At 34.8% G+C, this 24,943-nt stretch overlaps 2 protein-coding genes across 2 annotated transcripts in view; one reads left to right on the top strand and one right to left on the bottom strand.

Annotated features, from left to right (window-relative positions):
• LOC129230284 (zinc finger protein 845-like) overlaps positions 1-17,657 on the bottom strand; it is a 41,696-nt gene extending 24,039 nt beyond the window's left edge. Inside the window, exon 1 of the mRNA XM_054864683.1 lies at positions 17,519-17,657. The gene's annotated coding sequence lies outside the window, so the exon portion shown is untranslated. The remainder of the gene's footprint in view (positions 1-17,518) is intronic.
• LOC129230285 (uncharacterized) overlaps positions 1-24,943 on the top strand; it is a 61,193-nt gene that overhangs the window by 12,981 nt on the left and 23,269 nt on the right. The window contains exons 2-3 of the mRNA XM_054864684.1: positions 4,532-4,682; positions 4,787-6,030. Coding sequence (XP_054720659.1) covers positions 4,532-4,682; positions 4,787-6,030 — 1,395 coding nt within the window. The remainder of the gene's footprint in view (positions 1-4,531; positions 4,683-4,786; positions 6,031-24,943) is intronic.

Genomic DNA, 24,943 nt, shown 5'->3' on the forward strand with positions numbered 1-24,943 from the left:
AAACCCCACTTTTCAGAGTGTTGCATTCAATATGTCCACTTGGTTACTTTGATGTCTCCTGTGTTACCGAATGTCCCCTGTGTTACCAACATGTTTTTTTAATCTGGACTAAAGGGAAAAAAATTTTTTGAAAATCAAATTGAAACATGTGCAATAACTTATTAGTCCAAGTAAATATTAATATATTTTTACTGTATTGATGTGCTTTATACTGAGCTGCATAAAGTTTTACATTGGGAAAATACAATAAAGGTAACACAGGTGACATAAAAATCCCATTTAAAGAGGAAAAATATTTCACAAACAAAAAATTATAAGGCAGAGTAATAGTGCATTTATATCATAGTCTTCGAACCTTAGAGATAGTTCTTTACTTTCATATGAAAGCATGAAAAGAATTATTTAATAATGGTAACACAGGAGACATTTTTCAGATTACATGGTTACATTTCCAAGTTTTATGACTAATATTTTTTAAAAAGTGTGCGGCCAATATTCAAACTGTACTCATGTATATATTTACAAACCTCTCAAACATTATTTTGACTCTATTTAAAAAAAAAAAAATTTCTTTTTTCAATTCTTGAAAGGGACCTTTATTTTTGGAATGACCCGAATACTAAATTTAAAGTGTAATGAGGATTTTTCACAGATGTAAGCAAATTGGTAGCAGCAAGAAAAATATACTGCAAAGGAAAAACCAAAAAACAAGAAGTGAATTTGATTAAAGTTTTGTACATTCCAGTCTCTCTACCAAAAAAGTAGCTATAAAAATTTAATTACTAAATCTTAAAAAAAAATCAATATATAATTAAAATAAAATATAAATTAAGTAGGTATAGGGTAGCTCATGTCAAAATAACTTCAAACTTCCAAAATAATTGAAATATTTTGAAGATGCAAAAGGATTGAAATCTGCTGCAATTTTCAGCAAAGCACGTGTTTCGTTGAACATGCAAAGTGGTAAGCTTCCAAAAAATTAAATTTAACAAAATGAGTTATGAATTGGAAACATTCTTATTCAATGACATAGGTAGAAAAGAAAAGGGAGCCATCTACTGACAAGAAAGTGAAACTTTTTGATGCTTGACTGAAAAAAGCTGCAAAAATGGGAGAAAATCGTAAAAAAACAGGAAATTGGGAGATGGAAGCAAAAAACGGGAGTCTCATGTTAAAAACAGTAGAGTTGGCAAGTATGATTAAGAATAATCAAAGAAAAAAAACGATTGATTTACAACAAATTTTGAGTAATTTTCACGAGATTAAAACATACAATTTTGCTTTGTTTTCGGAAACTTAGGCAATAAATCATCTTGACTACTTCCATCTTGTGAATGACCAAACATGGAGACTATGTTTTGCACGTAGTAGAAATACAGAAGTAAACCAGGGACGTGAATAGAATTTTTCGGGACTGTCACAGATGATTTTTCCGGGCTCCCCTCCATATAGTTTATCCCTACTTGTCCTTAGATATATTTCACCCTCATTTTAAAAATCTCAGGACCGGGCCAGCAGCTGTTCCTTAGCCCCTGCAGTAAACTATAATAAACGTAGATATCTAAAGACTTATTAGCAAAAATAAATAAATCACTGCCTGCCAACAAGGACTAATGCTAAAATAATATCAGCTAGGTTTTCACCAAGATTTTTTCCCTGTAAAAACCCCCCAAAGCAGAATACTACTAAATTTGCGATGTACGTCGAAGAACAGAAGCCTGAGCTGCAGAACAATTCTGTTCAAATGTGAGAGGAAAACTCAGACAAATTTTCTGCAGAAATTCTACAAATTTCAGTGAAATTTCTGCAGATTTTCTGCAAGTATCTTCCAACTCAACAAAAAATTCTGCAGAGCTCTTAAAACTAGAAGAAAATCAAAAATTCTCGAAAATACGATAATTCGGCGGAGAGCTCGCGAAAAGTGTTGAATTCAAAAAGTCATCTGCCGGAACTTTAGATTTACTTTGCACTCAAAGAAATCTGCAGAATTTCTGCAAAGTTCTATCTTGAGTTGGACGATATTTGTGGAAAATCGGCAGTTTCTGGAGATTTTCGGCAGAAATTTCACGTTTTAAATCTGAAATGATTCTGATTTTTCTAACCTTTTTGTGTTTCCCCTTCTCCTCATTTTTCCCAATCGACCTTCATCCATTGCAATTTCCTCCATAAGCGTATGTTTTGGATACATGTCAACATTGAAACAAGTCCATCGCCGAAAATTGCGTGTCTTATTTGAGATTTCAATCCTTTTGCATTCCGAAAATATTTGAATTGTTTAGAAAGTTTTGAAGTGTTTTATTATTTGATACCTTAACTCGACTCATTTTATTTATTATTTTTGTAATTTACTTATTTATTAACATTATTTTAATTTTTCCTTCATGCCATGTAAAATTAACCAAAAAGAAACGTGATTTGACGCCTAGGTTCGGGTTTTTATAAAATTTTGTATCTTTGCTCTTTCTATGCATTTTAAAAATAATATAAAATATTTTTGTAGACTCAATTGGTTTAGGTTCCACATAAATGTATAGCTACAGTAAAATTTTAAAAACTGAAAAAAAAAAAACCCTCCTGTATGAAACGATTTTGATTTAGGGCTCCCGATTTGTGGAAAAGGTCACCTTGGTTGCTTGTGTATACAATGCTTGAAGTACTTGCAGAACAATTTTGGTTAGATGATTTTACGTTGCAGAACATCAAGTATTCTGCTTTAGGGTAAAAACCTAGCTTTTCCCATCTTCTGGTAAACACCAGTTTTTAAACGCAAAAACCCAACCCTGCCCACTACCCTCCTTGTCAGAAATCAAACTACAAAAATTATCAAAGTTGATTGCTTGCTAAATTATTCAATGCAGATAGCTATTCAATGCAACACACCAGCTCTTATCAACACATTTTAAAGGTAACTACTATATTCTTTACTAATACTAAAGCAGAAAGTCTGGATCTCTGATTGAGTATCTGTCGGAATCTCTACCTGGATGTCTGTTACTCACATAGTACCTAGCAGATACCACCGATTTTCATGAAATTTGGCCCAAAATTATTTTGCAGCTGGTCTCAAAGCATTTTTTCAAAAATTCAATCTCGTTCTTTTACTATTCCAAGTTTAACATTCCAATTTGTTAATATGGGGGGAAAATACTTCATCCAAAGTTTAAGTCATTCAAAAGCTTGGAATTTTCTGCATCAGATGAACTTTTTTCAAAGTTTCTATAAGCATTTGGGAAGCTGAAAGAATCGTTTCAAGAAAACTAAAATCCAATGCTTCCCTTAAGCAAGCCAAACGTTAATAACTGCTTAAGTCGGAGAATGAAATCAAAAATTAAAGATTAATGAAAATTATTTTCAAAACTGAAACTTTTGCATGTTAATCATGGTTCCATCTTTTACTCCTTTTGATTGTTTTATGTTTTTCCTTTTTTTCCCTACCCATTTTGAAAAACGTACTTATTTTTGCAATCCAAATACCTTATTTTTATTGAAAAGGATTTAAATCGAAATATTTTAACTGTTAAGAAAATGTACTGTTTTTTGTTTTCTTAGTTTTTATGGAATTTCGTTTCAGTAAATTATTAAAGTATTGCTATTACAACACTCTTTCTACACGGTTTAATTTTGGAAAAATGTCTTATTTTGTGTTTCAAGCAAGGATGCTTCCTCTTTAAAAATATTTCTCAGTCTGGTTTCTGTGAAGCTACATGCTAAATTTTCAAATCTGCGAAAAATATGACAGGATCTTGGAGGAAAAAATACTTAACACACAGTAGGGGAGAAGGGGGTACAGTGGGTCAAGGGGTACAGTGGGTCAGTGAAGATATTTGTGCCTCAGTGAATAGTTTTCAGATAAAAAAAATTTTTAAAGTAGGTATCAAGCAACTCAACTCTGTGGAAAAAGGTAAGCAGCTCACTTTGATTGTGGAGGGAAGGGAGAGCCATTTTGTTTTCTGATCATCTGCAGGAAATTTGAAGTAAGTACAACTTTGTGTTATTACACTTGAAATTTGTCTATTAAATATGAGTTATGTGGTATGCTTACATAGTCTAACTTATCTTATTTCCTATGATATTGCATTTAAATGCATATTTTAATGATTTAGAATTTTGAGATGAAAAATCCTACATTGGTACGTATGGGGCACACTGGGTCACTTAAAATGGGGTACAATGGGTCAGTGACCCACTGTACCCCCCATTTACATATTCATTGTCTTTCTGTAAGTTTTGTTAGTATCTTACATTTTAATACTTGAATGACCTAAATTTAACTTATGTAGTTTATTAAAAAAAGAGCTTACACATGTTGTTCACAAGGGGGCATTTGGTTTTCCATGTGGAACAAGTAAATAGATAATACATTTATTAAAATAAATTATGGAAATTTATTTTGCAAACCTTTTTCTGTACAAATTGAAAAACCCATTAATTATTTTAAATACAGGCAAATAAATTATTTTAATTATTAACATTTATGTAAGAATTAAGCCAGGGGATTGTTATTTATCTTGTTTTTGATTTTCTTTTCTAGATCACGATGGTAAGAAAAAGAGAACGCAAAACCAACATTGGCCTGTCAAGTGAAGAAACAATGAGTGAAGCAGTAAAAGCTGTTCTTAAAGACAAGATGCCTATACGCGAAGCTGCTCGAGAATACAATTCTCCAATACAACTTTACAACGGTATGTGCTGAAAAGTAAAGATGTTAATTGGGACGAAGATTCAAATGCAAAGGACATAAAATTTAAACCTAATTATGAAGTGCATAAAATATTTTCTACAAAAGAGGAACAAATTCTTGCTAGCTATTTCATCCAGGCTAGTAAATTACATCATGGTCTTCCACCTGAAGAAGCAAAAATTCTTGCCTTTCAATATGCTACCAGCTTAAAGAAAAACATTCCAGAATCTTGGAAAAGAAGTCAATGTGCTGGCAGAGACTGGCTGGAAGGGTTTATGAAACGTTCCAAGTATATTTCTTTGCGCAAACCAGAAGCTACATCAATGGCCAGGTCAATGGGCTTCAATAAACCTGTTGTTATACAGTTTTATGACAAATTATATAACTTATTGGAAAAGTACAAGCTCGGACCAGAAAACATATACAATTTGGATGAAACAGGGATCACTTCTGTTCAAACTCCAGGCAAAGTACTTGCAAAAAAAGGTACAAAGCAAGTAGGGCAAGTGACCAGTGCAGAAAGAGGCGAGTTGGTCAATTTATGTTGCATCATCAATGCATTAGGAAACTCCATCCCACCTTTCTTCATATTTCCGAGAGTGAAGTTCCTCAATGCTATGTTGCATGGTGCACCTTTAAGATCTGATGGAGCTGCAACAGCATCTGGCTGGATGAATTCAGATATATTTTTATTGGTCATGAAGCATTTTATTAAATTTTCAAAGTCGTCTCTACAAAACAAAACACTCTTAATCATGGACAACCACTACACCCATGTAAGTATTGATGTCATAGACTTGGCCAAAGATAATGGTGTAATTTTGTTCACCATTCCTCCCCACTGTACCCACAAGCTGCAATCGTTTGATAAAACAGTTTTCGGTCCATTTAAAAGATACTATAATGATGCTTGTCGAGCCTGGTTGTTAAATAACCCAGGAAAATGCATCACTATCCATGAAATCGCAGGTCTTGTTGGCAAGTCATATCCCCTTGCATTTTCTACAAGTAATATTTTGTCAGGTTTTTCATCGACAGGAATTTTTCCTTTTGATAAAAATATCTACAAAGATGAAGATTTCACTGCATCTAATGTTACAGATATTCAAATGGCATGTGTCATGGTTGAAGATCAACCTCATATTTCTCAAGAAGATATTTCTCTAGCTGCATTAGTCGAGCCTAATGTCGAGACCTCTCAGAAAAATGTTGCAATTCCAGGCCCATCGCAAGCATTTGATAATTTGTCAGATGTAGATGATTTATTGGAAAACATTCATGCACAAAGTGTGTTTCATGATGTCTGTAATAATAAGTCTTCCACAGAACCTTCAGTTGAAGAAAATTATGTAAGACAAGAAATGACACCAGAGATGGTAAAGCCTTTTCCTAAGGCTGATTCAAAAAAGAAAAAACTAACAAAGCGGCAAACTAAAAAATCAGAAGTTCTTACAGATACACCAGTGAAAAACAGAATCAGAAACGAGACAATTCAAAAATTAAAAAAGAGGAAAAGACTTAATGATGTGAAGCGAGGGAGAAAAAAAAATTGGGAACTGATGTGATATACCCCACCCTTGGCGACTTTTTCCTGTTGGCGCCAAGAAAGCGTCGCCAAGAAAAAGATGTATGACAACATATGTCATACATCGTTCTTAGCATGGGTGCAAGTTTGGTGATGTGTTCAAGACGGAAAATATTTCCAGCCCCCCCCCCCCCATCATCATGTGTGCTTAAGAAAAAATATATGTGTATAAATGTTGGACATTTTAACTATGCCAGTTTTTGAATCTGATTTTAAAAATTAAGCGTTTGACTTATGTAACAACATGAACTTACTTTAAATTGTAATATTTAAGCTTTCTGATATCGTAACTCCAAAAACGTAAAAACCACCAATAACAGGGGTCTGGGGACTCTCCCCCAGATTTTTTTTTTTAATTGAAATACAAAAAACACAATGATAGGCCATTTTGGTAAAGTTCAGGGAAAATAGGGGTTCAAGGACTCTCTTAGATCAATTTTTTCAAACTGATAGTCCCAAAATCACAATATTGGGCGACCTTCAAAAGTATTAGAAAAAGAGGTGGGGGGGGGGCGCTCTGAACTTTCCGCGAAATTGAACCTTTAATAACGACATTGTAATCCATCTTCCATAACGTTTAATATGCTTTTTTACTGCATTGTCGAAGGGATGAAGTTCAGGAACCCTCCTTCGGCAATATTTCGAAACTGAAGTTCCAAAAACGCAATTTTAGACGATAATGGATAATGTTAGTTGTAAAAACGTTCGGGGCTCCCCGCCATTAGTCTATTGCCGATCGTAAACATATTTATTGCAGCAATAAAATCGCTTGGGACATAAGATTTTCACTTTTGCAACATAAATTAGATATGATCGGAAAGCCTATCCAAGGTAGCGCCAACAAACCAGAAAAGAAGGAAAGGGGGAAGGGTATGGGCGATTACTGGCACCATTCCCCCATACAGTCTTCATTTGAAAAAAAATTCTTTATAAGATAGCAGGTGGTGAAATTAGCCATAAAAAACCACTTCAGTGAAGAAGATACATTTTTTAAACGAGGTACACTTTCCAGTATTCATTAATTAAAAAAAGCAATAGGGGAACTGAATGCTCACCCCCAGGGAGAGCCCCGAATCACATCCCTCTTAAGGCACACAAATAAAGTCTAAAGTGGCCTTTTAAATATTTCAGCTTCGAAAATTTATCGGAAGAGAACTCCAGAACCCTTCTTCTGAATTCACCACAAATATTCTAAATTTGAGTTTTAATGCTTCAGTTTCTAAATTTCTTTCTAGGAAAAATAACCCCCTTACCTACATACATGACTTATGACCGCCTAAAAGTTTTAATATTTTAATTTCAGAAACTTTTGAAAGAAGCTTCCTACTTCCTTCCCCCTTAAGTCATCCAAAGATAACCCAAAACAAAGCTCTTAAAATTTCAGAAACAGAAATATTTCGGGCTGGTGACGGAATACCCCCCTCCCCCTCCTCTTTGTGTTTACTAAAGGCACTGTAAGTTCGTGTTTAAGATTTATTTTTCTACTGAAAGACTTCAATTTCGAAAAGTTTTGAGAAAGACCCCCGAATTCCCTAACTCACTCCACAATAGCCAAAACAGCATTTCAAAGTTCAGCATGGAGAAATTTTCGGGGGAGAGAGCCTCCTTCCTCCCCGAACTCCTTCCCCTAAGTTCACTAAATTTGACTTAAATTTACGGTTCCCCCTTTTAATCACCGAAATTTTAAGAATTTAAGTTCAAAGACTTTCTCTCAATAAAGTTTAGAATTCCATCTTCTTAAGTCTCTCAAAGATTATTCAAAGCTGTTTTCTGAATGCTTCAGCTTTTCGTGGGAGGGGACCCCGAACCCCCAAGATGGTCTACAGTCTAAAGGTTCGCTTTTGCAACTCCAGTTTCGGAATTTCGCCTAAAGAGAGTCCCCCCCCCCACCCCCTCCCCTCTTGACATTGCCAAGGACAGCCTGAAAGTTTTAAGACTTCAATTACAAACACCTTTCGAGAGAGGATCCCAAATTCCCTTTCTCTTAAGAAATTTAAGTGTAGCCTCAAATAGTTTTCAATACATCAGCTACAAAACATTTTCAGGTTAGAACACCAAAACCATCTCTCATCAATTCGCCAAATATTGACTAAATTAGTATATTTAAGACTCCAGTTTCTGATTTTTTTAAAACCTCCCCCTCCATACTTTTACATCATTAAGGATAGTCTAAACATTTTTGACTTCTAAATTTTAAAGAGTTTGCAGAAGAAAAATCCCAAGCCACTCCTAACTTCAAAAATGACTTTGAATTCAGTTTTTCGATATTTTATTATGGAGCCCTTGAGTAGCCCCCCCCCCTCTTAGAATATCCAAGATACAAACGTTTTAGGACCTCAGTATCGTGGGTTAATTTGCGGACTTTCCCTCTTTGCAAGAGCAGTGTTTTTTTTCACAAATTCTTTACGCCGTTATTTTTTCTCGTTTCCTTTTCTCTTCCCCCACCCTTTCCTTTCATATTTCCATTCTAGCGAGTGTTGAATTGGAAGACATTGGAATTGAGTAATTCCTCAAGTCTTAGAATATTTTACCAGCAATATGTCAAACATTCAGGAACAGTTGCCCATCGGTGTTTCAAACTAGCTTGAAATCCCCCCCCCCCCCACCCGCGATTCTTTTCAAAATTCCCATTTTCATTAAAATCTTTGAAGTCCCTGATAGTTCACGTTTTGCCTGGTATGTGGACGCCCTTTGCTGTTGCGTAAACATTTCATCCCATCAGCAATCACTCTCAATCGGTGATTCAGATTTAACTCTTAAAACATTTTTTGCAAAAAAAAAAAAGGATGATCAAGAGAAAAGGCTAAATTTTCAAATAGAGACGATAAATCAGGGAGAATAGTGAGCAACTCCGCGGTCTACAATGCAGTGAGTTGGAAATAGCAAAGCAACCTAAAACAAGTCAAACGGCGCGAGTCTAAAGCCACTCCTCCAAAAGCACGTTGCAAACAAAACAAAAACAAGCCCATGGCGGAAAATCGAGAGAATGTCGATGTAAATTCGTGGTTATGGAACGGTACAGTAATTAAAGCATATTTTTCAAATACTCAATTTTTCTTTTTTAAGAGGCCGCATCAGACAGATTCCCGGTTTTCGCATCCCTATGTTAACCTACGGGGCAGAATGTCTTCTCATTCTTACGATAGCTCATTGGGAAATTGAGATTTTCAAACTTTTCTTTTTTTGACTTAATCTGTGACGACTATAGAGTGCTTCTATTTTTGCGGTTTTTCATTAAAATAATTCAAAATTTTTTTATACAAACTTGAAGTTGAACTTTGAGAAAAGGTGAATTTTTGACGAACCAGGAGGAGTATTCGAATTTTTAAAAAAATAGAAGCATAGCGTATAATCTCAGCCTTCTAAAGATGTTAAAATATTTTCGATAGCTTTAATTGAACAACAGTAATCAAATAAATGGTGAGCCTATTCCAAATAATTCACAAACTAAAAATTTCCATCCCCCTTTACGAAGGTACGAGATTCTCCTCTACGCAAGTGATTTATGGCCTTTTCAGGGAAACGGTCAGCACCCCACTTGTGGGCGGGTTTCTTCTCCACCTACTGTCCACAGAAATAGCTAGCTGTCTGGAAAGCGTTCTTTTCTTCGCTTGAGAATTGCGAGGAAAAAAACCTGGCAAAAATGACGCTCTTAAATAATTTTAATTTAAGTAATTTTTAATAAGTAATTGCGTTTTTTTTTTTTTTTTTTGTAAAATTATGTATATAAACACAAAATTTAAGCTTTAAAAGTATTTAAATCACGATTTACATGCAGATGCAAATCTTTGGGGGGGGATTGAAAGTTTACGTGCTTCTCTCGACGGGATAAAATAAATTGAACTCACCCATTAAATAATTTTTAATTAATTTTGTCACAATGTAACTATATATATATATTTTTAATTATTACATCATATAAAAAGGAAAGAATATTTGAATATACCTAGAAGAAAATTTGAACTTCCCCTTATCACTTTTGTTTGCTTTTCGAGTATTATTGGAATTTAAGGACAGTGCGAAAAAAGATATGTAACTCAATGGTTTTAAACCCAAGGGTATATATTATCGCGATTTGTCTATTACTTCTTTTTTCATTGAATTAGTAATTAACATAAAAAAATACATATGTATGTGCTTACCTAGAAGAGTTATGGCGGGTCAGAAAGCAAATCATAAGTTTATGATCAGTAGCGGATTTTAGGGGTGAGGCAGCCCCCCCCCCCCCCAAAGGGATAGATTAATTTAACTATTTTATTAATTATTTTTAATTGAATTGTTTTTTGCATTTTTTATATAGGTTATTAACACAAAACACACACAGCATATTTCAAATAAAAGCATTCTTGTTTGCTAAAGAAGTAATACTAGAGTCAGAGGCACAGAGTGGCAGAATACATTTGGTTTCGAATTCTAGGGAACGTATTATCGCCATTCGTCTACTAATTCTTTTATGGAATCAATAATTAACATTTCTAAAAAAATGTGCAGGTTCACCTAAAAAAGTCATTTTGATCCAGGCAGCTATTTACCAAATAATAGATTTCTTCTTCAGCTCATAAAAAATGCAAAATGATAGAAATCACATGATGATAGTTTTTTGGAAAAATCATGATTATTAATGGAAACGGCATGTAGTATCAATATGTTATCTCAACTGTGTCATGACTTTAAAAACAAATCAGCAACTGCTTTGAAATTCACACAGAAATAGTTTCTGAATTCTTCAATAAAACTTATGTTTTATGAAGTTATGATTTTCTTATTCAAATAATATTTTGTAGTTAAAATATAAATTAATATATAAAATCTCAAATGAGGGATGGGTTTATTTAATAACATTACCCTTAATGTTCCTAATTAAAACCGCTCATTGTATAGCACCTCGGTGACATTAAATTGGGTTTAGTATTTAATTGGCTTGAGACGTTGAAGATGTTTTCCGTCCACATTCAAAATATATTAGTGCATAATATTCCTATATTTAGAAGTAGATTCATTGACCGCAAAACCATTTAAAAATAAAGTCATTAAAACTCTGTTGTTAAACATCGAATAGGCGGGGGGGGGGGGCTCAATTTTCCGGTGCCTCCTCCAAAAGATTTTTCTGTATCCTGTCCGTTTTCAGCTTATACGAAACAGCATGGTAAATTAGCGTGGTCCAAAATAGGCCTTTTTATTATTTTTTATTTTATTGGTTTTACTCTCCCATTTAGTTCACCTATGTAAAAAATAATTATTGTGAAGTTTGAGCTCATAATTTTAACATTTAGAGAGAGGTAGCTTAACAGCCTCGAAGTTCTGCGTTTTTCCATCTTATGCTACGAATGTAGGTAGAAATAAAACGGATGCTATTAAAAAAGGTATGTAATTTCATTTCATGACAAATACACAAAACTTTCCAATCTTTCAAAATCCAAACTTCTAAGATTGCAGATAAAACGTAATAAACTGGGGTTATAATAAGCGAGCTTGGGCCACAGGGGACATTTTTTTGCGTATGTTTTCCGAAGTGTTTTCAGAAATAAAATTATTAAACTCATACTTCATACTGTAATAAAAAATATTTTTGATGATTTTTTAATCTCTTATGGCAGTGGTGCCAAACCTTTTTCTACTTGAGACCGCACCTCATATTAAAATGGTTCTCGCGGTTCAGAACATAACTAAAATTTGAAAATGTTCAACATTTTTTTAAATAACATGTGAAAACGAGGAAAAAAGAATGAAAACTAAAAACCAATAATTGATGTAATCATTACTTGATGCATCTTTTTTTAATTGCATCAGTTTATCAGAAACCAATTCTGAATATTTAGCTCAATTTTTGACGTTCTCATTAAACGTGCTTTTCGATTTGTTGAGTTTAAAGAAGACTACGGGCCACACGTATCAACTTCACAGATCGTATGTGCCCCTCGAGCCGCAGTTGGGTGCCACTGTTCTTATGGTATAACTTTTACACTGTTCCGATTCATTAGTATTGTTTTCGTGAAACATTTAGCGTAAACAAAAAATCTGAAAAGAAAACCTGAAATTTATTCAAAACTCTTGCTTTTAAAAACATACATAAATGAACTACTACGCACAAATTCGAAAAAAGAAAAAATTACATTGAAAAAAAAAGGTAAGTAATGATTCAAGACTGTAATCTTTGATTGAAAAACTTCAGAAACAAATTTGATTTTCTTTTTCGAACGCTTTACTAATTCTAAAATTTACCCTATGAATTAAAACAGTATGTTTCAAGTCTGAAAAATACGTTCCCTGATAATTCGATAAGTGGCATGGGGGGGGGGGGTACGGATTCTGTCATTCCCATACAGCTTGACAAATATGGAAATTAATGCTTAAAAATTTTCATAATCATTCTTTTTCCGTTACTTTTATTTCGATTCACGTTTCTACAAATGAATTTATAATTTATCATACCAGTATGTTTAATTAAATCAGGATAAATTTAATTAATTATTAAATTTACTGACTTCTGGTTAGAAAGTTAATAATGGTGTCGCAGCGGCCAATGAAGTTCTTAAACGTAATTTTCATAATCGACTTTTAAAATGTGAAGCAGAGGCTGAAATAGATCAAATGCTACAGAATATAGATTGCAAAAGATTAAAATAATCTTACTACTATTATACATGCGAAAGTTTGTCTGTATGGATGTATGGATGTTTGTTACTCTTTCACGCAAAAACTACTAAATGGATTTTAATGAAACTTCACAATAATATAGCTTATGCATCAGAATAACACATAGGGTAGTTTTCGTCCCATTATGGGGGGCAAAACCCCCTTTGGGGGGCAATAAAACACAATTTTAGTATAAATTCTCTAATATGGGGATGAAAAAATACTTGCACATATTAACATTATATGTTCATCGAAAGCTCTGATTTTTCTGCTGAAGATGGCATCTGTTCGAAATTTCTAAGTAGAATAAAAAACGAGTTATGAGCTTTTTAGTTCCATGTTCGAAGGCTTTCCTTAACTCAATACAATATTTAGTGTATCATCTCAACTCCCTGTCGATAGCGACTATTGTATTGTTGACTATCTTTGCTTTTCGTGACTGTTCAAGGCTTTTCTCAAGTCAAATCTTGGAGTAAGATTTTTGCACAAGATTGGCAAATAATACATTGATTTGGCTGATTTTTTTTTTTTTCCATTTTAATGCAACTTTGAGGTAATTAATGGTTTTTTTTTATTTATTTGTATTGACTGGGTATATTTAATCGATCAGCTGGAATCTAGCCAAACTTTTTTGTGGAATCATTTCAATAGCTAAGGCATTTGGCATTTTTTTCAACTGTCGCTGTTTTTGAAGCTAAAGACTACGTAGTACTGTGTTTCTCGGTTTTCACCATGTAACCAAATATCGCCATTTCTTTAATATTTCTTTAAATTTGTTAACACGTAAAATAATTCGCCAACTAATTCGCAAATTCATAAACAGCGCAGAAACTTCCATTACTTTGTCTTTGCACACAATTTCATACAATTGCCAAATTTTTACTTTTTATTGGAAACATTTCGGGGTAGCATCATTGTTGATCCCATTTTGGGACGATTTCTACGGTAAGAAGTTATACATTATACAATAATTTAGATTGCTGGTGTAGCGCTGGATATTATGCATTTGATGGAGATCGGGATTACAAGGGAACTGTTTCACTTTATTTAAGAACAGTTGACCTCACTCGAATAGGTTTTTTTTGGGAATTACCCATGACTTCTTTACAACTCCTGAACGTTTTCGTGATTTATTTTTTGTGATTTTTGGGTGTCTTCTCAGTTTTGCCGACATTTCATTTACTCCCCTTCCCCCTAATTTTCAGTTTTAATCATACCTTTTGATACATTTAAGTGGACAGACAATTTGAAATGTCGACGAAACTAGAGACAAACAATTTTTTGGTAACTATTTGACCTCTGCCTGTAATGACCATTGACTTAAATCAATTGAAAAAAACTACATCAACGTGAGCGAAGCCGCGGGTAAGAGCTAGTACTGGAATATAACTGTCTTCAAAAGTAACAGTTTTGCTTTTATTCGAAAATATCATTTCAAGTCTAAGTCGTTTCTTTAAAATTGGGAGGGGGGTGGGGGCCTTGTTTTGGCACATTCCTCAAATTTTGAATAATTGTTTCATTTTGGTGAGTTCAGCCAGACTGCAGGAATTTCGCGCCCATTTGCCTGGTGCTGGCGGTAATGATGCGGTAATATTTGATGAACAAGAGCGGAAAATTCGAATCGCAACGTGATCCATAATTTGTTTTATCAATCCTGCAAATGCTTTTGATTTGCAGATTGATAATGCTGCATTTCGAAGGAAAACGAAATGTTAATGATCCTACTGCATATCCTTCTTGTGCATAAAAAGTAGCATGTGAAAGCATTTTAATAAATCAAATTTAGAAAATAAATAACGAATATAAAATTAACAAAATTTCGAGTTTCAGTGCATAAGGAAAGGAAATTTAGGCACAAAACACCGATTGTGTAGAAGATTTCGGTCGAAACTAAAATGCGCTAAAAGAGTCAACGCAAAAATTGTATGTGGTCATCCAATACTATACACGGACCCTCTTCCCCTGCCAATAAATTTTGAGCAGTGACAGCATAGAGGGGAAGACGTCCCCCAAAACCTGTCAGCCGCTCCACGTAGAGGGGAAGGAAAACGCTACAGCTTTCTCTCTCTCTCTTCCGAAAGCTAGAAATTTTCTGTCTGATGAGTCCTCTTAAGTAAAAACTGAAGGAAAGTCATCGAAGTTCTTTCCGTCCCGACGTCCGTCTCGGAAATTTTGTCCAAGACGGAAATCCGTCCTGAGACGGAAGGTCTTGCACCCATGGTTCTTAGCGATGCTTTTTTAGCGCCAACAGGAAAAAATCAGATAAGAAAACATGATCAAAGCACTTCAGAACACAATATATATAAAAACAACATAAAAGCACAACAAAAAACATCACGAATATATGCTTCAAAAATGTACAGGGCCGGGGTTTTTTGTAAACATATTAAAATACAATGAAATAAATTATTGTATTAATTACAAGTCGAAATTAATGCATTAATTTTTTTTTTCATCATTTCTCCGGGATACGAGCCCTTGGTCTCATAGTACTTTCGTAATGAGACCTCGGCTCGCCGGCCCTGCCTCGGTCTCATTACGAAAGTACTATGAGACCTCGGGCTCGCCAGGACCTCGCTTCGCTCGGTCCGTTATCCCTTCGACTGTTAATATACATTACAATCGGAGTATGATCACAGTTATGTATACTACAAGAACCCCTCAAGGATTTGTAAAAACAAAGAATTTTGGAAGTGTGAGGTTTTTTTTTGAATTCTAAAATAAAGAACTTACCTTTTTATATGGTATAAATATTCACACTCAGTCTAAAACAATACATCATATGACAATTGCACGTTACAGATACACACCACGTTGGAGTTAACTTTTAATTAACCTTCAAGTTTGAAGAAACTGGCATTTTCTAATGTTTTTACTTCAAAACACAACTACTGAATTTAAAACTAACATAAAATAAGCATTCCTGTAAGGTAGGTATATTGCACGAAACAACACCACGTCGTAAAATCCCCCTAAGAGCGGAACATATGTGCACCTACCTCCACGGACACACGTGCGAAAAGAATTAGTTCACATCTGTACTTCCCAGGTATATTCTGCAGGGTTACTAGGGCTACCGGAAAAAGTTTTATCGCCAACGTTGGCGATTTTCGAAATGAGCTAAAAATTCTATCCTCGCCAAGGTGGGGGGGGGGGGGTATATCATATCTGTACCAAAAATTGCAAGCAATTTCAAGACAGCTCCACTGAAGAGGAGGAAGAATGGAGAGAATCTTCAAATGAATCAGACTTTGAGGATTTAGAACTTGAAGACGTAGAAGATTTTAATATTGCCATTGGAGATTTCGTATTAGTCACTGTCCATGGCAAGAAAAAAGACAGTTTTAAACACTATGTTGCTGAAGTCATGGGCAAAAAAGAAAATGAATTTGAAGTTCACTACATGAAAAGAATTCAGCCAGGTTATGCATTTATCTTTGATGAGGCAGACATTTTTACAGCAGACAGTAAAGATATCGTGAGAAAGTTGCCAAAACCAAATGTATTTCAAGGAACTGAGAGAACAATGACAAAGCTGACTTTTGCAGTAGATTTTCATTCATTTAATGTCCATTAGTTATTGTAAAATAAGTTTTTGATTTAATGTCATAAAAATAACTATACAATCATAAAATTTTGTAAACTTAATAGGATTTAAAATGAAGTAATATCTAAATACACCTTTTTTCTTTTATTTTGTGAACAAATTTAGTGTTTGTATATTTTTAAAGCAAGAAAATTAGCTTTTAAGTTATAAACTTTGCGCTACTTTAATATCTAACTTAATACTAAATATTGTCACGCTGTAAAATATGTTTAAAATGCTCAATCTTGAATGAAAGAAAATTATTTATTGTACTTTTTATTAGATGACCCAGTGTACCCCATTTGCTGCCCCTTAAAGGGGTACAGTGGGTCAACCAGTAGTACTTCAGAAAAATGCTTTTTTATTGTACAAAAACGTTTTGTTAAATTGAAATAAAATTAATTAGGATAGCCAATAGATTGGAAAACATACATAAGTTTGATATTCTGTTTTTAAAATATTTTTAGACACATTTAAAAATCTAAAAATTGACCCACTGTACCCCCTTCTCCCCTAGATGTAAACTGTAAAGATACAGGTGAACCAAATAACCTTTTAATATTCTACGACGGGCAAAGCACTAGTTTATAATACTTGTAAGGTTTTCATACAGAAGAAAAACATATAAAATTCATTCTCCAGAATCGACTTTTTTAAGCAGGTTTAACCCAATCATAAGTTTTAATCAGTTCAACTCAATTATTTGCTTAAACAACACACAATTTATATTTAGGTAAGATTTCCCGTAACGATGCGGATTGGATCGGCCGGTAAAACTGAATTTTCCCAGAATCGCAAGCAGATTACTGGCAACTTTCACCGATCACCTGCAACACAAATTTTAACTCCTTCGTTTGCGGAGAAGAAAAGATGAAAACGTCAGAATTCAAGGACACAAGTTAAGTATGAAAGATCCATGAAAACACATAACAGTTCTTGTTCTCAAAAGAATGGCATTGCGTTCAACATAGAATTAAAAAATTAAACCGTACTTTTCGAACATGTAAACAAATGCATACGCAGAACTTACCTTTTTGTAACTATTTATCTTAGTGGTTCATTAAAACGCTTTTTCTTCAAAAAATTAAAAAAACACTCAAATTACTGTATTTATCACGTTTTTAGTTGTTTATTAGACTTTTTTTGGTCAACAGACAGCGCGCATCAGCCAGAAGCACCGAGCACTGTTGATTGAAACATCTCAACTTAACTTATTTTCTAACGCTGAAAGTTTTCATGTAGGGACTCTCATAGGAGCTAGTATCTCGATACTAGCTCCATGAGGGACTCTACGAAATGTTAACGCAAAAACAGCTCAAAATTTTCATATCTCCGTCACAAGCCACAGCCGCTGCAGCGCTGCAGCAAAACACCGAAACTATATAGTCTCTGGATGGCATGAACACAGGCTGTCGGTGTATTCGGAACTCCAGCGCTCGAATACGCTACCTTGCGGTGATTTACAAAACTGCCGATGGAACTAAAACATTGCCACGTTTTAGTTCCATGTGTTTCTGTTGACGTAAACACAGGCAGTTTGTTCTGAGTATTTATTAACGCAATCGATGTGTCTTAGTTTGCTTTCAGCTACAGAAATTAATTCGTCCCCTAAGAGTATTCTCGAGCTTCTCAAAATAATGTTAGTTTTCCTTATTTCTTTCAAAAAAGTATTAAATGGTGGACGCGTAAACAAGAAAACTCTGGATTAACAAAATTGGATAACGTTATACCAGGTAAAATTTTTTATTGTATGAATTTGTAAGAATATGAGTTTTTTTTAATCTTAAATTAATTTAACTAATCATATTTTACAGCAGCATTTAGTTGGAATGGACAGTATGCAAAATATTTTCTTGGATTTATTATCGTAGAACAAAATGAAAAATGTTTAACCTAGAAAGAATTTACTTTATTCCTTTTATTCTCAGCTGAAAGGTTTCGCCAAATTTGTTTAGGGTTATAATTTTGGTATTGTGCGAGCAAAGTAGCCTTGGCGAGATTTCGCGTTTTTAGTTAAACCATTTTTAATTTTTATCATGAGTGGAATAAAATGGTAGTAAGATTACAGAATTCGATAAGTGAAAAGAAATAATGGTCAATCAACTGAAAAGAAAACTACCACAATATATCCGTGAGAATTTTGTTGTTGATTTGCATAACATGACACAATTAAATCGTAACTCAGAAATTAGAAAAATCGAAACAGAAAATTTTTAAATGAACCGATTCGGGAATTCGAGAGAAATAACTCAGCTACAAATGGAAAAAAAAAAATAAGCGCTAGCCAAGCAAGGCAAAAAAGTATCATCTTCTTTCGATAACAATTTGTAATGTCATATAATTAAATAATCTAGCATTAATTGTTATTCTTGTCAGGCCACAATTATTATTTAGTTTTATCAAGAATTGATAAATATCGAATTCAACATCGTGGAAATAGCTGCTTAGAACTACGAACTACGTAGTTTGCATTAATCTTTGACGTTTAGTAATGCTTCTTGAATTCTCATTTCTTTCTACGTGGGCCAGAATATCCACAAGACTTTGAAAATTAATTTAAAAAGAATAAAGCGAAAAAATCATACGTACGAACAAAAATCACAACACTTTTAGCATTTTCTTCGTTACCATGTGCGTTTGTTTTAGTTTTCAATTCCGCCATTAGACAGTGACTTCAGTGCCCCCTACAGTTCGTTGGAGTTGCGAATTATTTCATGTACATTGAGTACGGTTTTCTTCTGACGAACTGACTTTTCTACCACGATGTTTCGAGATGCATTATGGAGTTATTTCACTAGAGAGATTATTTAAAATATTTTTATTGCACTTTGGGCGCCGAGCATTTTGGGCGCCGGGAGCTTTGGGCGCCGAGCACATTGGGCGTCGAGCACTTTGGGCGCCGGGAACTTTAGGCGCCGGGAAATTTGGGCGCCGAGCACATTGTGCCCAATGTTCTGGGCACCCAATGTTCTGGGCACCCAATGTTCCAGGCGCCCAATGTTCCCGGTGCCCAATCTGCGTCGCCCAATCTTCCCATTTCAGGGTTAAAGGTGTGGTTTGCTCCCCCTGGTTTTGGGGGAGGGGGAGAGATTTTACTTTAATAAATTTTTGTTTGATACTTTTCGATACATTTAGAATAAATTTAAAATAATGTTTTAAGAAAATAAAAAAGAAATCAATTCATGTTAAGCAAAGGACAAATTCCAATCACGTAAGAACGTACACCACGATCAGTGGCGGACTGGCCCTGCGTGCCATTGGCCCGCGGGGCGGTGAATGGGCTGGCCGCTCCTATTCGGCCTAATCACTCTCCCTCCTCTGCGCCCTCGAGCATGTACCCCATCAAACTTGTGCCTCTTCGTTTTTTACTTTCTTCTATATATCTGATATATAGAAGAAAGTATTGGATAAGTGCAAATTTTGAATTTTAACGGATTCGAACGTTTTGAGGTGTGTGAGTCCATTTCGACCATTTTTGGAAAATGTGTGTGTGTGTGTGTGTGTGTGTGTGTGTGTGTGTGCGTGTCACGTTTGATGTGTGTGACCAGTTTTTATGGTCGCTCTACAGCAACCGCATGAAATTGAACGAAATTTGGTACACTTATGTGCCCCTATGTGAACTTGTGCCCATTGTTTTTTGGCGCGAATTGCTCCAAGGGGGGGGGGGGGTAGAGCAATGGGGCGTTTTTTGAGTTATGCTTGCCTGTTATTCCCCAGGAAGTAACTTGCGGAATCAAACAAAACTTGGTCCATATGTTGCCCTTAACAGGTACAGATGCTGATTCAATTTTGGTGTCAATAGCTCAAACGGGGGTTGAGCTATGGATTTTTTTTTTTTTTTTTTTTTTTTTTTTTTTTTTTGTCGTCGATTGTGACTGTTGTATCTTAAGAAATAAGGAACGGAATCAAACAGAAATTTATCGACAAGTAGCCCTTAGAGGGTATAAGAGCTAATTCTATTTTGTTGTCAATAGCTAAAAAGGGGGTGGCGGAATCGAACGTTCTTTTTTTTTTTCATTTTGAGTGCCATATCTCAAGAAGTAATGCTACGTTCTGTATGAAATTTGGAATAAATGTGAATCCATACGAAAAAGGGCGTTGGTTAAACTTTGACGCCCACCGCTCCATTGGGGGGGGGGCTGATTTTTTTTTTTTTTTTGAACAAAAATAGCTTTATAAATGAAACAAATAAGAAAGCTAAATCGTAATTGGCTGTCGTCTGCGTATTTCGTGTGACTTTATATTACCTATTGGAAAATAAAACTACCCGATAATCGTGATGATTTAAGAGTGTCCCATTTTATGAAAAAAACTTCCTTTACCCAATAGATGGCGCAAAATGTTGCACCCTGGTTGTGACGAAAGCATCATGCTCGTTGTACGTTTTAGCCGCAAACTAGTTTTACAACTGACAGGATTTACGCGACATCCAGAAAAGGGGACAAACCGGAATTTGTGTGGAGGAGATATTGTTCTTCAGAGGAGTCAGTGAGGACTGTCTTTCATTGTTCGAAACACACCCCTCAAGTGCCTTCAGGCATTGACAGCGCGAAGGAATCGGAAAAGCAAACAAAACCGCTGCAGAGAAATGAGATGAGAGCATTTTTACTTCGATTTGAAGTTTAGATCAGAAATGATTTCGTTATACCAAGGGTTCATCTTTTTAACCGCGGAAACTTCGGTAAATTTATCGCAACATATTTTAGAAATGTCTTCTTTTTGGCTATTAAATCTACTAATAAAAGTTGTCAATCTAATGTAGTTTTTTTTTTTTTTAAATATTAATCTTTAGAAGCTTTGTTTCCTTCATGCTGCATTTATAGAAATTGCTAAATAGTAATAGAAAAGACTGGAAAGTTTGTTAAATCAGACTTGGACAGTTTAAAAGAAAATTGTCTTTGAAAGGCCACATTTTTTTAATCTTTACGAGGAATTTTACCTTTTGTTCATGACAAAGGTCCACAAAAATTACCATGGAATTACAGAGAAAACTTGGTGCCATGAGCGCCCATATGCAAAATTGTAAGGGGGGGGGGGGAGCTCAGAAATTTTAACCATGGTTTAGCAGGATATTTTCCTCATGGAGGCAGATTTCAGGACAGATTAGTCATTAAAATTTGACATTTTTAATTATTTATTCAGTAATGGCTGCAGAAATATTTTTATATTTTTGCAAAGAAAAAAGTACTAAAAGCAACGAAGTTCTAATTTCCAAGGGGGGCTCGAACCCCCCTTTCCCCCCTATATGGGCTCCCTTGCTTGGTACGAATCTTTTAAAATTTTGAAGAAGAAAACATAGTTTTTTACGGCATTTAACAGGGCCCAGTCGTGCAAAGAGGGTCAGGAACAGCTCCCCCCCCCCGAGATCGATCTTAGTTTTCGCCTAACTTGGAAATAGTCGGGGGGCTAGGGGGAAGAAACTGCAAATTGTGATAAAATTATGAAACTCGGCATGCTTGTAGACATTGTATAAAAAAAAAATTTACAAAGGGGAGGCATTCCAAAATCCCCCCCCCCCCCCTGGCGGCCATTTTTGGTCCAGAACCAAAAACGGCGATTCTTTTTAAATTTTCGTTATTATAATTTTTTTAATCATTGGTTGTGTCATTCCATGGATGTTTATTACATTTTTTATTATTTAAAACTCCAAAAAAATCTAATTTCAGAAATAACTTTACAAAAAATGGATTTTTAAAAATAAAATCAATATTTTTAAATTATGAGTTCTCTGAAGTGAATTTTTCCCCCATAACAGAATTACAGGTTTCTGAATTTGAAGATACATTACATTTGTGTTATATCAAAGTAGGATTCCAGTTATCCAAACTCTAATTGCCCGAACTGTCCAATTATCCGGTCATGATGCCCCTCGTTTTAAATGACTGAGGACGCATAATTGAAACTATTTGAGAAGGGAATAATAGAATAAGGACTTGAAGAAAAAAGAGAGAAAAAAAATTAATTTTCAGACAACATAATTCTAATAGAAAGAAATTTAAAGTTAATTTTAAATTTCTGTTCATTATTATTATCACTATTGTTGCTGTTTTTAATTCTCCGTCACCCAATTGATCATCAGTAAGCTTTTTCTCATTTTATAATTAAAAAAAAACAACATATATATATACATAAACAAATTCAAGTTTTGGAGCACCGTATCAAAGCTGGTGCTTTTAAAATTAAAGTTTATTAGATCATAGATTTCAACTAACTTTAGTATCTTTACTGAAACTTTGAAGGAGTTGATTTTGTGTGTGTGTTATATACAAATATACGTGTACAATATACGAATTTTGTATTAACTTATCCAATTATTTAAGACATTTTTAAACACCCTTTAAACTGTTCCAGACCATTTCTTAACAATATATTACCGTTTCTTGCATAAACAGCTGAATTTTTACCGTATTTTTTAAAAAAAACAGCAGTATTCAAACGATGCACAATATCAATTATCAATGGGAGAGAGAGACATGGAAAAAAAAAAAAAAAAAACAGTACGGTACATATACAGTATGCAGTAATCAGTGGCGGCGCTAGGCGTCGGCGATGTCGGCGACTGCCGACGGCCTCGCGTAGATAGGGCCTCGCAAAACTCTCAGAAGTTTTAAGAAATTTCCATGTTTTCAATTGAAGCTCTTATTAAATACAACAGACACAAAAGTAATCAAAATAGTGCGTGCTGGGGAGACTGCACAGAGCCAGCCGCCAGCCTTAGCAAATGCGGGGCCCAATTCTGTCGGGGCCTGAATTAAAAATATTCAATAGCTACAACTTATTGATCAGCCAACTCTATTCCCCCCACCCCCATCCTATTTCTTTTCTTTTTTTCTATTGTTTTCTACGTTCGTCTAAAAATAAGAAAATATTCAAAATGCTGCTCTTCCGAACCCCCTCCCTCCTCCATACACACACACACAAACCGAAAGCATTATGGGGCATCTGAAATTTCGTTTCCAGGTCTTTAATTTCACGATATTTCCAGCTTAAAGCCCCCATATATTCAACAACATCGAAAATCGCTTAAAATTGCGTTTTGTGGCTTGAATTTCAAAAATTACCGAGTATAATATTACAAAATATGGCCTTACAATCGCATTTTGAAGGCTTGAATTTCAGAAAATATTCGGGCAAGGGTCCCCATACTGCCTTTCTTTTATATCATAAGCAATTGGGTTTTTTAAACTACATTAACAAAAAGTTTAAGTGGAATGGCTCCAAAATATAAAATATTGCTAAAGTTTTTAAGACCGTAATTTTCAAAAATTTTCGAGGGAAGAGCTCCCTTCCTTGTCTAAAACTCCGTTTTGGAAACTTCAATTTCGAGAATTTGCAGGGGATTGATTTTGACTTTTTTTTTTTTTTTTTTTTTTTTTTTTTATGACCTATAATTGCGTTTTTAAGGCTTCAATTTCTAGAAATTTCCACCGAGACCTCTGTACCTCTTTTCCCCTAACATCAGCAAACAAAGCTTAAAACGGCATTTTTAAACTACAAATTTCAAAATTTTTCCGGGGGAGAACCCCCGGACCCCCCTTTCTATCAGGTCACTTTTTTCCCTTCAATGTGCCGTCCCCCCCCCCAACAAAAAAACTTCTTTTTGATTGCGCTAGTGGTCATAAAATGTTTTTGTCCTAGCAATTAAGTGGATTAGGTACTCAAGTGCCAATAGTTAGTACAAAAATTAATTCCATGAATTCAATTATTTGTCTGAGAATATTTTATGATTAAAAAGACCTCGCAAAACTGCATCGCCGACGTCTTTTTTTGCTCTCGCGCCGCCACTGGCAGTAATAATAAAGCACTACACTGTAATAGTACTATACAGTATTGCTGTGCTATCTTCGATCAGTGGCGGATTTACATTCTTTTCAAGGGGGTGGCGGTTGAAAAACGTGAAAGCCATATTCCTCCCCTCAACCCACTATGTAGGGGGGAGGGAATCAATTGCCCCCTTTTTTAAAGGGGGCAATTGATTCTGTATTTTAAATTTTAATCACCCCCTATCGCCCCTCACAAACTTATCGCCCCCCTCAAGAGTTAAATCTCCCTTTTGGGGGCTATCACCCCCAGGGTTAGAAACCACTGTTCTAAATCATAGCAAAATGTATCATCATACCAGTATAGTGTAGTCCATGGAAGAAAAAGGTTGGAAGATACATATAGAAATATAAAAATTATTAATGTTCAAAAAAGAGGGGAGGGGCGAACTTCGGTTTCAAATTAAAAAGTGGGTAATGCTGTCCATCTTCGACTACACTGTCTCAACTTAATTTAAAGCAAATTTGTGGAATGTATTTGATTGAAATTAATAGCGAAAGCTAGTAATTCCTTTAATTCTATATTATTGGTTTTCGAAAATGACAGTTACGGAGGGGGCGGTCGTCTCCACCACCCCCCTGGTAAATCCGCCACTGCCTTCGAACCATTTTTTAGAGTTTCAAGCGTTCAAGAA

Source organism: Uloborus diversus, chromosome 9, assembly GCF_026930045.1.
Source record: "Uloborus diversus isolate 005 chromosome 9, Udiv.v.3.1, whole genome shotgun sequence".
NCBI classification, from domain to species: Eukaryota; Metazoa; Arthropoda; class Arachnida; order Araneae; family Uloboridae; genus Uloborus; species Uloborus diversus.